At 40.2% G+C, this 14,917-nt stretch overlaps 1 protein-coding gene across 1 annotated transcript in view; it reads right to left on the bottom strand.

The window, feature by feature from the left end:
* The window catches only part of OBSCN (obscurin, cytoskeletal calmodulin and titin-interacting RhoGEF), a 230,805-nt gene that overhangs the window by 49,453 nt on the left and 166,435 nt on the right, over positions 1-14,917 (bottom strand). Inside the window, 2 exon segments of the mRNA XM_087917128.1 lie at positions 1,221-2,464; positions 6,008-6,050. Coding sequence (XP_087773254.1) covers positions 1,221-2,464; positions 6,008-6,050 — 1,287 coding nt within the window.

Below are 14,917 nucleotides of genomic sequence, written 5' to 3'. Positions count from 1 at the left end.
ATAAATTGGTATTGTTTTTAATCTGTTCAGAATTTGCCCGACCAGATGATATTTTAAGGACAACGTCAAAAATAATTGGAGATATTATTTGTAAGAGCCGGCTATAAGAAAACTTATTTATCCAATGCAATCTTCATTTTAATAAAGGAAACGTATCAAGAAAGATTGGAGAGAACAAGTATTCGCTCAACATTTTGGCACCAACCCTTGTGCTCTGGAATTGGCAAGAAATTAGCAAAAATCAAAATACAAACCAAAGGTCCCTTAAGTGAATTTATTGTCTGCATTTAAGCTGATGGTAGTATCACTTCTGTCAGTGGGAGTAAGATGGATTCAATAAAATAATTCTCATAACTCCTGCAATAGAATACAAGTAGTCCTTGACTTATGACCACAAATGAGCCCAAAGTTTCTGTCGCTAAGTGAATTTTGCCTCATTCTATGATCTTTCTTGCCATCACTCTTAAGTGAATCACTGCAGTTGTTAAATTAGTAACACTTTTGTTAAGCGAATCTGACTTCCCCGCTGTCTTTGCTCGTCATAAGGTCGCAAAAGAGGACTGCGTGACTCCAGAACACTCACTAAATGTGAACCAGGTGCCAAGTATCCAAATTTTGATCATATGACCTCGGCGATGTAGCAATGGGCGTAACTGGGAAAAATGGGTCATGAGCCACTTTTTTCAGTGCCGCTGTAACTTTGAATGGTCACTAAATAAGCCGTTGTAAGTCAAGGACTACTTGTGCTATATCTCATTAAATCTCTTCAGAAGTTGCAAAATAAATGAATTGGAATTGTTAAATTCTGAATTGCCTTTTTTGGTAAATTTTTTAAAAAGGCAGTTTCCTATCACTGTTTCAAGAGAAAGTAACCATGATTTAATAATCTCGTCTCACTAAACGTTGTTCTGGTTCTACTGCACCTCAATGCCTTACAATGGAATGGTGTGCTTTTTTTAAAAATACAAAACGGAAAAAAAAAATACAAATCAAAGATTACATTCTATAGATTGTACTGACAGAAGTGTTCCCTTGCAAAAGATCGATTTCATGGCACATCAGCGTTTTCTAGGATTTTATTTTTTAATTGTAGTTTCTCCATTTGTATTCTCATTTCCCCCTCCCATAAAGGCACTGATTGTTGCTGAGGTCGATGGTAATTTTTTTTTAAAAAAAATGTTCATCATGGTTAAGAGATCTGGCCTGAATTTCTCATTAACTTTGGGAAGGATCGTCCTTCTTGATGCGGAACGTGACCGTCTCTCCCACAGCAGTGCTGTAGCTTCGGGTGGACACTTCGGTTTTGAAATTGGATGCGCCACTCTCTGGGGACAGCTGGACCTGCGTGCAGAAAGTTGGCCGGTGGGAGTCGCCAATCTGAAAAGAGACGTTGGTAGGATCTCTAGGTTGCATCTCGGTCACTCTGGACGCCGACATGAAGATACTTCCAGGTTGATGGCCTTCAAAATTGCTGAAGAAGGTTTGGCTGGGTTTAGAAGACACAAGTCTTCCGACATTCAGTAATACTGGTTTCCCAATGGTGGGTTTGTTGATCTCGGTCTGGAGAACGGCTATCTCGCAAGGTTTATCTTCTTCGGAATTAAGACGGCTGCACCTGTAAGTCTCTCCTTCTTCAGGGACATAATCTTCAAGGTCCTCCAAAGTTAATGCTTTCCCATTCCGGGTAAGGATTTTGACTTCACGGTTGCCAAGATCAGAGAGGTCTCCCCGATCGGGGTAATCTACTGTCACTTTTTTATCTGGAAGAGTCTCGTCTTCTGGAGAGGATTCCTCCACAACATAGTCCTCAACTTGGGGGAGCTGAAGGCCCGCCTGAGATGTTTCAACCGTGGTAGTCCCAGATGAGTCAGTCCAGCTCCTGGATTCATGAAGATGTGCCTTTCCTTCTAGCTCCACGCGAGAACTTTCGTTTTGGTTACCCGATGGCCCTGAAGATCTTTGAACATCTTGGGAGATGGGAGATTCGACCTGCTCGACTCTTTTGTTGTTGGAATTATTCACGTTTGGGTCATCTTCAGAAGAAGGCCTGGATCTTGTGGTGGGCCAAGGATAACCTGACGTAAATTCCTCCTTCTCTGGTCGCGCAGGAGATGCGCCTCTCTTCCTTGACATCAGGGTTGGTTTCTGCACATTAAACTCAATGATTTCTTCCACTTCTACCCATTTACGCTGTTCTTCCAGAGGGGTTTCTATACTGATACTCCTGCCTGGAGCTCCTTGCCTCTCCTGAGGGTCCCTCACAAAAACAGTAGGAATGGCGGTCTTCCCCACTCCTTCGGGATCGTGCCTCGGACCGGGTTGCCTAATCTTGCTGATGTAAATTGGCTCTGATGTTGCAAACTCTGAGCCCGGAGATCGAGGAGCGTAGCTGGAAGATGGACGGGCAGGAGATGGCTTTCTTTTGGTTCTCGGGTTTTTCACAACGGTAGTGATGGTTTCCTCTCTGATGGTGAAAATGTTGGAATTGGGGTTGGGTGAGAAAGGTCGGTAGAAGAGAGTACTTGTAGCTCAGATTTGAACTGAGGGCATCCTTGTCTCTCTGAGCTTGGGGATGTTTTGCAGACTTCTCATGACCTGAAGAGGAAGAGGACTGTGGGGTTCTTGGTGCTCTCTGAGCTCACTTGTTTTCTTACAGACGTTTCATGACCAAACCAGGTAATATCACCAGTGCTAGGAGCCAGAACCCCAGTCCCTTCTAGCACTGATGATTTTACCTAGTTTGCTCATGAAAGGTATGTAAGAAAACAAGTGAGCCCAGAGAGCACCAAGGACCCACAGTCATTGTCTTCCTCCTCCTCTTCCTCCTTCTATTTTTCCTCCTACTTTTCCTCCTCCTTGTCCTCCTCCTCCTCCTCCTCCTCCTCCTCCTCCTCCTCCTCTTTTTCCTATTACTTTTCCTCCTTATCCTTGTCCTCCTCTTCCTCCTCCTCCTCCTTCTATTTTTCCTCCTCTTTTTCCTCCTCCTCCTCCTCCTCCTTTTCCTCCTTGTTGCCGTCATCGTCCTCCTCGTCTCCACAATCCCTCTTCCTTCTAGCACTAATGACGTTCCCTAGAAGGGTCATGTAACGTCTGCAAGAAAACTACCGAGCCCAGAGAGGATCAAGGATCCTACCCTTTAAAATGTTCCCTGATTCCCAAACCATGGGAATGCATATTACATCACAGGTTAATGTAAAAATGAAGCACAGCAGGGTTAGTTTTGTGAGCTCTGGGGGCATGCAAAAATTAATGTTTGAAAGGATTTTTTTTTTATTCTCACCACTCCATTTTGGAAATCTCAATTCCCTTTCCCTGAAATTTTTTTCTATATAGAAAAAATAAACCTTCCTGAACTATTTTAACAGTTAGAAGAGAATATTTTAAGCTCAGGATTGAACTGTGGAGTCTTTGGTGCTCTTTGAACTTGATTGTTTTCTTGCAGTCGTTTCATGACCTAATTAAGTTGCATCCTCAGTGATAGACTAATGACGTTACCTAGTTTGTCATGAACAGTCTGCAAGAAAACAACCCAGTTCACATTTCAATAGAGTATTTTTTCTAAATTGGAGGCAGGAAGAAGGAAAAATTATATAATTCCTCAAGTCTCATATAGACAGTGGTGGTATTCTCCTGGTTCAGCCCGGTTCGCGCGAACTGGTAATAAAAAATGCTATTGTTTGGCCGAACCAGCAATAAAAAAACAGCTACTGGTTCGGCTGAACTGGTATTTCTTTCTTTCTTTCTTTTTTCCTCCTGACAATCAGCTGTTCCAACAATCAGCTGTTCCAACGATCAGCTGTGCTGGGATCCCCCTCACTGTCTTATGTGCATGCCCCTCCCTCTGCTCCGTTTTTTTGCCTCCTAGGCCTTAGGGGAGCAAAAACGGAAGCAAAAAAATGGAGTGGGGGGGGTTGCTACAAAAAAAGAGAGAAGAAGTCACGCCCACCCAGTCACATGGCCACGCATACCTAGCCATGCCCACCTAGCCACGCTCAGAGAACCGGTAGTAAAAATATCTGCATCTCACCCCAGCATACAGACTATTTGGGGCTCGAGTTTAGAAAACAACCTGAAGAAGTCTTGCTGTAAGGAGGAGTCCTCGACTTATGAACCCCAATTAAGTACAAAATTCCTACTACCAAGTGAGACAGTTGTTAAGTGAATTTTACCCCTTTTTGACTACCTATCTTGCCACAGTTGTTAAATGAATCACTGCAGTTGTTAAGTTAATAACACAGTTGTTAACCTGGCTTCCTCACTGACTGTTTGTTAGGTGACAAAAGGGATCACATGACCTTGGGACACTGCAACCATCATAAATACGAGTCAGTTGCCAAGCATCTGAATTTTGGTCACGTGACTATGGGGATGCTGTGTTGGTTGTCGGTGCGAAAAACGGTCTTAAGTCACTTTTTCGGTGCCGTTGTAAATTTTGCTTATACGCTGCAGCTCAAAATATTCTCAACAAAAAGGGGATATCCTTTTTGCAATCAAATTTTAAAAAGCAGCAGGGAACCATATGCAGTTGGAATATGGCATTATTTAGTTAGCAACCTAAGCAAAAGAAGCATCAAGACTGAGAATGAGAGGTTCAAACAATCCTTGTTGAAAGTTAGTTGTGATGAAGACACCGACCTGATCTTCCTCCTATCTTAACCCTAAGAACAATTCCAGAATTTCTTTGCTTCCAATGAATTTGCCAGCACGACAAGAAAAGGACAGATTGTGTTAATAGCTGTATCCGAGGTTTTGACATCTGGAGGTTAGGGTCAGAAGAAGTCAAGAGGGCAAACTGCAACTATATTTTTGGTGCATGTCTTAAAGACTGTATGCTAATAGACGCCATCTTGACTCCCAGATACAAGATGGTCCTGGATTGTCTTCTTCCAGGAAGGAAGGAAAAATAGGAAGGAAGGGAGGAATGGAGGAAGGAAAGAAGGAAAAAGTGGAGGGAGGAAAGGAAGGAAGGAAAGAATGAACAAGGAAGGAAGGAAAGAAGGAAAAGTGGAGGAAGGATGGAAGGAAGGAAGGAAAAAGTAGAAGGAGGAAAGAAAGAAGAAAATAATGAAAGAATGAATGAATGAGAAAGGAAGGAAGGAAGGAAAAAATGGAGGGAGAGAAGGAAGGAAGGAAGGAAGGAAGGAAGGAAGGAAGGAAGGAAGGAAGGAAGGAAGGAAGGAAGGAAGGGAGAGAAACAGATGGACTAGCAGTTAATAGATTATTAAGAGCTCAGATTACTTTTAATTCTCTTCGGAATGGGATTATTCACTCCCTTCAATTTAATGCAATGAAACTGTTATATGTCAGGGAAGAAAAGTCAATTTTAATTGGTTAGATAGGCCTCACAATTTGAATCTGGATCATATCACAGGAAGATTGCAATATAGACAATCACACCTCGAGTGGTTTTGTCCCCTGGCCTATTTTTATCCCAACTCCCCCAAAATGCCGCTAGACCTGATAGGATGTTAAGAAACAATTTTGCAGTCAATAAATACTGGTAGTCCTTGCCTTACAATCACAACTGAGACTGGCACTTTGATTGCTAAGTGAGGGCGCTCAGTGAGTCACGCCAAATTTTATGACCTTTACTTTTGCTGCAGTTGTAGACTGCAACCTTTCTTTTGCCATGGTTGTTAAGCAAATAATTGCAGTTGTGAAATGAGTCAGGTCGTCGTTAAGGGAATCCAGATTCCCCCTCACAGACTTGGCTTATCAGAAGGTTGCAGATGGGGACCGTGTGACCTTGGGATGCTGCAACCTTCGTAACTTACATGCCAACTGCTGAGTCCCAAAATTCTGATCATGTGATCATGGGGATGCTGCAATGGTCATAAGTCACTGTTTTCAGTGATGCTGTAACTTAGAATGAAGGGTTAAATGAAAGGTTGTAAGTCAAGGATCTCCTGTATAGATTGATAATGGAGACATGCAGAGAGGCAGCACAGCACAACATAAATGCTAATTTATGTATATATAGAGATATATATGCATATATATGACTTACATGATGATGGTTTTCTTAGGCACTTTAGTTTCTTGTTCAGTGACTACAAAGAAAACAGTATGAACAGCATGGTGTTAAAAAAAAGGCAGAAGCTCACAATCACATTAAATTTGTTATGCAAATAAAAGAAATTTAAAAACCTGGAGTGGAAAGAATTGAGAGGAAAAATAAAAATCAACACCATCCCACGATTGTTTTTTCCAAGATTGCAACCAATTTTAGCAAAATGGCATAATTAAATCCACAAATCACTTAAGCTGACGATGGCTGAACATTTGCACTCTCTTAAACCTAGTTAGAAGCTGATTTCCAATCTTAAAGGGATAAATGGGTTAAATTTAACTGGGTTGGACTAAAAAGAAAACATTTTGAGTTACAGACAGGTAGCCCTCAACTAATGACCACAATTGGGACCGGAATGTCTGTCACTGAGTGAGGTGGTTGTTAAGTGAGTTGCATCCAATTTTATGACCATTTTTACTGCACTGGTAAGCTAACCACCATAGTTGCTAAGCAAAACACATGGTTGTTAAGTGAATCTGTCTTTCCCCTATTGACTTTGCTTGCCAGAAGATGGCAAATGCTAATCATGGGACCCCAGGACACTGCAACCGTCATAAATATGAGTCAATTGCTAAGGATCCCAACTGTGATCATGTGAATTCGGATGCTGTGAGGGGAGGGTCCTAGGAGCAATTATAAGTCACTTTTGTCAGAGCCGTTGTAACTTTGAACGGTTGCTAAGCGAATGGTCGTAAATAGAGGACTATCTGTAGCAGGAGTGGAACACAGGGAGATTTGGCATCTGAAGGGATTTCCCATCATTCTGCAGCTCCAAATTTCCCTAAAATGATGGAAATGGCTTATGTTAAGTATGAAATAAATGTTTTATACTCATAGTACAGGTAGTCCTCAATTTACGACCATAATTCAGTCCGAAATTTATGTTGCCAAGCAAAACAAATGTTAAGTGTTAAATTGTTATGGCAAAGAGTTTTGCTTCATTTTATGACCATCTTTTTCACAGTTGTTAAGTGAATTGCAGTTTTTAAGTTAGTGACATGATTAATAAGTGAATCTGGCTTCCCCATTAACTTTGCTTGTCAGAAGGGGATCACTCTATCTCAGGACAATGCCACTGTCATAAATACGAATCAGTTGCCAAGGGTTCAAATTCTGATCATGTGACCATAAGGATGCTGTAATGGCCATGTGGAAAACAGTCATAAGTTATTTTTTTCAGAGCTGTTGTAATTTTGAACAGTCACTAAACAAATGGTTTTAAGTTGAGGACTATCTGTATTGAATGTGAAACGGTTCAAATTGGAAACCTTGTGTTTGTTTCGTGACTTGGTATGCAGCGTCCTGACCCCAAATTGGTAGATTTCATTTTTGTTGTGCAAGTCTACTTGTTAAGGAAGCACAAAGTGGAGCAGGAAGGAAGGAAGGAAGGAAGGAAGGAAGGAAGGAAGGAAAGGAAAGGAAAGGAAAGGAAAGGAAAGGAAAGGAAAGGAAAGGAAAGGAAAGGAAAGGAAAGGAAAGATCATACTAAGCAAGAAATAAACAATAAATAATCAGCATCTTAAGTGATTTGTGGATCACAATACAAGGCTGCTTCACTAATACGTCAGGGCACCTATATTACAATTGTTGATTTGGCATTCCGGTAGTCCTCGACTTACAACCCATGATTTTGTTTGCTGAATTAGGCGGTTGTTAAACAAATCACACCTGATTTTACAACATTTTTTTGCCACAGTTGCTAAGTGAATCACCGCAATTGTTAAGCAAATCCGGCTTTTCCCATTGATTTTGCAAATTGTGATCGGGTTGCCAAGTGCCAAATTTGGACCACGTGATTGCGAGGAGGCTGCAATGGTCATTAGTACGAGGACCTGTTGCTAAATGCACAGCTGTAAGTCGAGGACTACCTGTCATTATGTCCCAGTTGCTTTCCACATTAGATTTTCATCTGCTTCAAAAGCATTTCCATTCAGACATTTGCCATTGTGAAAAAAGGCGTTGCGTTGTGTGTCTTTTAAACATGCCATTAGTATATTAATTGAGGACTTTCTATCAAGGTCTTTTCCATGTCTTTGCAGTAAAGCCAAAGCAACGATTTTAACAACTGCTAGAATTATTTTTCTGAAAAAAGAAGACAGCACGCTATAATACCTTTCAAAATGGGGGTAACAGGTAGTCCTCAATTTACAACCAAAATTGGGCTCAATACTTCTCTTGCTAAATGAAACATTTGCTAAGTGACAATTTTACAATGTTTCTTGCCAGAATCACTGCAGGTGATGAGTTAATAACATGGTCGTTAAGTGAACCTCGCTTCCCCATTCCCCATTGCTGATCAGAAGTTTGCAAAAGGGGATCACGTGACTCTGGGAAATTGCAACTGTAATAACTATGAGCCAGTTGCTGCAATGGTCATAATTATGAAAACGCTCATAAGTCTCTTTTTTCAGTGCCATCATAACTTCAAATGATCACTAAATGAACTGTGTGTAGCTCGAAGAACCTGGAAACTGAGAGGCTCAAGTGAACCCACTAAAGTTAACTCTGCTAACTTTACAGGCAGAAAAAAAGTGTGTGTTGTTTTGTTTTTTTTAAAAAAAGCAGGATAGATAGCAGGAAAATAAAGGCCAAGTTGAATATACAAATACAGGTAATCCTCAACTTACAACCACAATTGAGCCCAACATTTCTGTTGTTTAAGCGAAACAGTTCCTCCATGGATTTTGCCTTTCGTTATGACCTTTCTTCCCACAATTATTAAGGGAATCACTGCAGTGGTTAAGATACCCACATGGTTGTTAAATGAATCTGGCTTCCCCATTGACTTTGTTCGTCACAAGATCACCAAAGTGGAATCACATGACACACACACACACCCCTGGACACTGCAACTGTCATAAATATGAGTTAGTTGCCAAGCGTCCGAATTTGATCACATGATCATGGGGATTGCTGCAATGGTCTTAATGTGAAAAACGCTCTTACATAACTTTTTTTCAGTGCCTCTGTAACTTTGAATGGTCACTAAATGGACTGTTAAATGATAAGCTGAGGACTACCTGTATGCAAATAATGTCTCCGTTTAAATCATGTTCGATAGGATACATTCAAATTCTCCTGTTTGGGCCAGAAAGGCACTTAAAAACTGGGATATCTCTGTGGGGTGTGGCGGGACGGGGGAGAATCAATTTATTGGTCATGACCACCTCACTGAAACCCTGTTCCTTTTTACAAATGCAAAATAAATAAAAATGCTTTGATTGCCCTATCAAGGATAACACCTTGACTTTTTAAACTCCTTAACAAGGATGCTGGGTTTTAGGAAACACTGTAAAACCTGTAAGAAAATCTCAATAGTCCTGGTATTATTTTAGATGAAAGCAAAACAGGTTGAATAAAATATTCCAAATTTTTATAAGGGTTGAAACTGGCCACTGATAAACTCTATCTTAGTTTTATTATACTTAGTGTATAGTGTATGTTTCCGAAACAGAAACTAAGCAAAGCCAAACACCAGGATTTAGTGGATTATTATGCTGAATAGGACCTGATTATTTTTTTCATGATTATTTTTTTCAGTAACGTTCCACTCATTCTTAAATACAGGTAGCCCTCGACTTACGACCACAGTTGAGACTAGAGTATTCTTCTCTAAGTGAGGCAGTTGTTACATGAATATGACCCAATTTTATTATCTTTATTTTTGCTCCAGTTGTGAAGTGAATTTCCATGGTTGTTAAGCGAATCACGTAGTTGTTAAATGAATCTCGCTCCTCCACTGACTTTGCTTCTCAGAAGGTCGCAGAAGGGGATCAGATGTCCCCAGGACACTGCAACCATCGTAAGTACATGCCAGTTGTCAAATGCCCAAATTTTGATCACATGACTGTGAAGATGTTATGACAGTCATAAGAACGAGGGCTGGTTGTAAGTCACTTTCTTCAGTGCCATTGTAACTTGGGATGGTCACTAAACGAATGGTTGTAAGTCGAGGGCTACCTATATGACATGGGGTTTCCCTGGACTTGCAATCTGCCAGATCTCACATTTGTGAGCAAAAATAACATATCATGGGAAAAATACAATGTTTGAAAGGAATCAAACGTTGTATAACCATCAACTCAAAAAAAAAAAAGCTTTGATTTCCTACATTTTGGGAGCAAGATCTATTTAATTTGTATATACAGATAGTCCTTAACTTAGAACAGTTTATTTAACGACCACTCAAAGTTACAATGGCACTGAAAAAGTGACTTTTATTTATTTTATTTGTCAATCGCTTACAAGGTAATAGGTATATATGTACATAGTTATGAATACATGAAATGGGTACATATAAGAAAAATAAAAGAAACAATAGGACAGGGACGGTAGGCACATTGGTGTGCTTATGCACGTCCCCTACAGACCTCTTAGGAAAGGGGTGAGGTCAATAGTAGACAATCTAGGTTAAAGTTTTTGGGGTTTGGGGAAGAAACCACAGAGTCGGGTAGAGTATTCCAGACATTGACCACTCTGTGGCTGAAGTCGTATTTCCTGCAATCAAGTTTGGTGCGATTAACCTTGAGTTTGTATCTGTTGTGTGCTCTTGTGTTGTTATGGTTGAAGCTGAAGTATTCATTGACAGGTAGGACATTGCAATGTATGATTTTATATACCATGCTTAAATCAGACCGAAGACGGCGTAATTCAAGGTTTTCTAGGTCTAGAATTTCGAGTCTGGTGGCATAAGGTATTCTGCAACGAGTAGAGGAGTGGAGAACTCTTCTTGTGAAACATTTCTGGACTTCTCAACTATGCTAATATCAGATACGTAATGTGGGTTCCAAACTGATGAGCTGTATTCGAGTATAGGTCTAGCAAATGTTTTGTATGCTCTAGTTACTACTGTGATATTACCAGAGAAAACGCTACGTAGGATTAGGTTAACAACTCTTAATGCCTTTTTGGCTATGTAGTTACAGTGGGCTCTAGCACTTAGATCAATGGAGATGAGTATTCCAAGGTCCTTTACAGAGCTTGTAATCAATGTTTACAACACTTCTAATAATATATTATAAATATAATAATATATTATTATAATATATTATAATAATGTTTACAGACTTATAATCATTTGTCACATTTATGACTCTTCTAGCCCTTCCAAAGCCACCTGATCAAAATTCAGATTCTTGGCAACTGTCTCATATTTATGACGGTTGCAGTGCCCCAGGGTCATGTGATCCCCGTTTGTGACCTTTTGAGAAGCAAAGTCAATGGGGAAGCCAGATTCACTTAACAGCTATGTTAATCACTTAACATTAGCAGTGATCCACTTAACAACTGTGGCAAGCAAGATCGTAAAATGGGGCAAAACTCACTTAACGTCTCCCTGAGCAACAGAAATTATGGGCTCAATTGTGGTCATAAGTCAAAGACTGCCTGTATTTTAATCTTATATTTTAAATTTTATGTCATATAAACATAGTATGTCTTATTTTAATTGTGAGGCTTCTGACACAAATAGACAAAGCTCAGCAAACTTTTTCATTTAACAAATCAGCTCCAGAATTGCAAGAAATCTGAGCATTTTCATTCCTTCTCTATGAATTTCTTAAGTGCATTAAAATAAACCAGTTTGTAAGACTTGCTTTAATAAAACTGTGTTCCACATGTCCTAGGAGGAATAAAATTCACTTTATCACGCTGCAATTTTTTAACCTCATTTGCTTTCTTAAAAAAGTAAAAGGTTTATGTGGCCTTGTAACAGAGAATCTAGGGATTTACTCAATCCGAATTATAACCAAAAAAAAATAGCATTGTGCTAGCCATTTTTTACATTTTTAGAACCCTTTCAAAAAAAGAAACGATGCTTCTGATATTTTAACCTCACTGAGCGTTGCAAAGCAGGTTAAAAGCTCTGGAGTTTGATTGCTCCAACCTTTAGCAATTAATATGATAGGCTAGCAAAATTCAAATAATATAGGCCGATGAGACGCAACAAAACAAAATTAAATTCTTCAATAAGCAGAGAAGATGGTATTCAAACTGGCTTTATTATCTTTCCTGTCCATTTCCCCTTCAAAAGCAAAATGCCATTTCAATGGTACAGGCATCCAAATTACACCAATATTTATTGATCTCTTAATTTACAAAACCACAGGTCACTTTTAAAAGAAATTTTCAATTAATTCCATCACAGAGTATTATTAGAAGAACGCAGGCATCTTTCTAAAACACGGATAAGAAATTTACAAGGAACTGTATTTTAAATTAAAATTAAATTATAATTTGTATAATATACTAGCTCTATACCCGTGCTTTGCTATGAAACTATGTGATCCGGTTAGTTTTGGGGAGGAAAATAAGGGGAAAAAAATGCGCCACTGCCTACCAGCATCCATTGTATTCATCCGGCTAGCATCCTGTCAGTGTGTGAGAGAATTGAGGACTGTTTGGAAACTGAAACATGGAAACTTGAAGCAGTATTTTCTGTGTGAGTGAGGAGACAGCAAGGAGCCTGGGCGTGGCTTAGCTCAACTGTTCTGTACTAAAGCTGCTTGGTGCTCTGAAACTGAAACTCATCTCCTCTGTTTTGCATTTGGAAGAGATTTCTTTTCAGGTGGGGAGGGGGAGTAGAACTCCTTAGCATCAGAGCGTGTTAAGAATAATTTAGGAAATACGAATGCTCTGATGGTCACTTTGAAAAATCCTTCCTTAGTGAGCCCCTAGAAGCCAAGAGGAACATACGTGCCAGATTTCAGGTTTGTAAGCTTTATAGTTCTGGAGATTTTGTGATGATGCTTGAGTGGTATTTCACTTTTATACTGTATATATAGATAAATAAATAAATTTAAATTTCCAGTTTAGTCACTGCAAGTGAAAAAAAATAACGTTTTCAGGAATCAGACTTGCCACATAAAATAACAGGATCAGAGTTGGAAGGGACCTCCAAACCCAAGAGGAAAACCCTATAAGATTTCAGACGAATGTCCGGTTCAAGCATAAACTACAAAAACAGACTCAGTTAAAAAGATTCATTTCCTAAATACAATGAATTATTTTATCTGAAATAGTCAGGTTGGTCTAGTGATCACCAGATAGAAAGCAGAAGATTGTGAGTTCTAATTCCTCCTTAGGCATGAAAGCCTGCTAAGTGGTTTTGGATCAATCACCCAGGAACCGTTTCCTAGTTCCACATGAACCAGGACAGCCAGATGGGGGATTTGGGGCCACTCACCAGAAGATGGTGAGTTCTAGACCCGCCTTAGCCAAGAAAGCAGGCTGGATGACTTTCAACCATTTACTAGGAGACGGTGAGCTCTAGTTCTGTGTTAGGTATGAAAGGTTCTTTTCCAGCCCAATCTAGCTCACAGGGTTGTTTGGGGAAATCGGAGAAGGAAAATGTATCAGATATGTCCTCTGCCTTATTTATAAAAGGAATAATAGCGGGGTGCAAATAAATATCAGTGTGAGACCTCTAACAAACTGTCAGCTGAAAAGAAAGGAATTATTTTTAAACCACGCTTCCTCATTGCCAAGGATAATTGTGAATCACCTACTAGTGGCAGCCAACACAAACCTTGAAAATGTCCAAATGATGCCACGTTGTGATGCCATTGTTTCGTAACCTCTGCTGTACATGCGTAAGTCAAGTACATGACAATATCACAGTTCAGGTGTCCCCTCCACCCTTTGCAAACACCCAATTTCACAATATCAAGAATACTTTACCCTTCGCAAATAATTTAATTCCACATTTGTCGCAGAAGCAAATCCTAACCACCCCCGCCCCGAATTAGTAATACTAGAAACTCAAGAACCTACTGTGTCCACTGCATGATTAGACTGTGTGTGGTAGGTCATACAACCTGCATTTCACAATCACTAAAAAAAAAGATACTCTCAATTCAGTAGAAGACTTGGTAGATGTTATCATCTGTATCTATTGGTATCTATCTTCACATGGATGATGTTCCCTAGAGAGGGAGCCACCATTGAGAAGGTCCTACCATATGGACCTCCCTCAGGTCCTACCATATGGACATCTCCCTGTTCTGGTGGGTTGGGTGGATATGACCGGGAAAAGACGGTTCCTCAAATAACCGTGAGGGAGCCATGACAGAGATGGCCCTTCTCCTGGGTCCCACCAAACGGACCTCCTTCCTCCCTGCTCTGGTAGATTGGATGGATATGACTGGGAGAAGATGGGAGGAAGATGGGAGGAAGTCACCATACAAATTCTATTTCATCCAATTTAAGATCTGAACAGAAGAAGAACCTTAGCTTTTGCTAACCTTCTTCTGGCTCCTACCAAATGGATCCTCTTAAGATAAGGAACCAGTAATATCCCCTTCCTCATTGCTCCAGTGGGGTGAGTGAAATGTAATTGGGAAAAGACAGTCTTTCAAATAACAGGGATGGAGCCACCATGGAGAAGGCCCTTCTTCTGGGACCCACCAAATGGACCTCCTCAAGAGAGGGAGCCCATAGCATCTCCAGCTCTCCACTCCAGGGGTTCAGGTGCACGTAACTGGGAAAAGATGGTTCTTCAAGTAACAGGGAAGAAGCCACCATGGAGAAGGCCCTTCTTCTTGGTCCGGCTGAGTAACTTGGCTCAGTCCCTCTCTCTCTCTCTCTCTCTCTCTCTCAACTCAACCCACCTCACAGGGTTGTTGTTGAGGAAGAAAGTATTATTTGTAAAAATAATAAAGGCAGGATATAAATAAAAAATATTGTATATACAAATTCTATTTCATCCAATTTAAGATCTGAACAGAAGAAGAACCTTAGTTACTGCTAACCTAGGAGAGCAGATTTGTGTGGGATCATAAAATAAAATTTGAATAATTATAAGAAGTTCTTCATCTGGATCACACCACTGTTGTGGGTGCTGAACAACTG

The sequence above is a fragment of the Pseudonaja textilis genome, chromosome Z (assembly GCF_049901715.1).
Source record: "Pseudonaja textilis isolate UNSWEBS1 chromosome Z, rPseTex1.2, whole genome shotgun sequence".
In the NCBI taxonomy this organism is placed as follows: domain Eukaryota; kingdom Metazoa; phylum Chordata; class Lepidosauria; order Squamata; family Elapidae; genus Pseudonaja; species Pseudonaja textilis.
The sequence above is the reverse complement of the archived record's forward strand: the minus strand, read 5'-3'. Positions and strand labels throughout refer to the sequence as shown.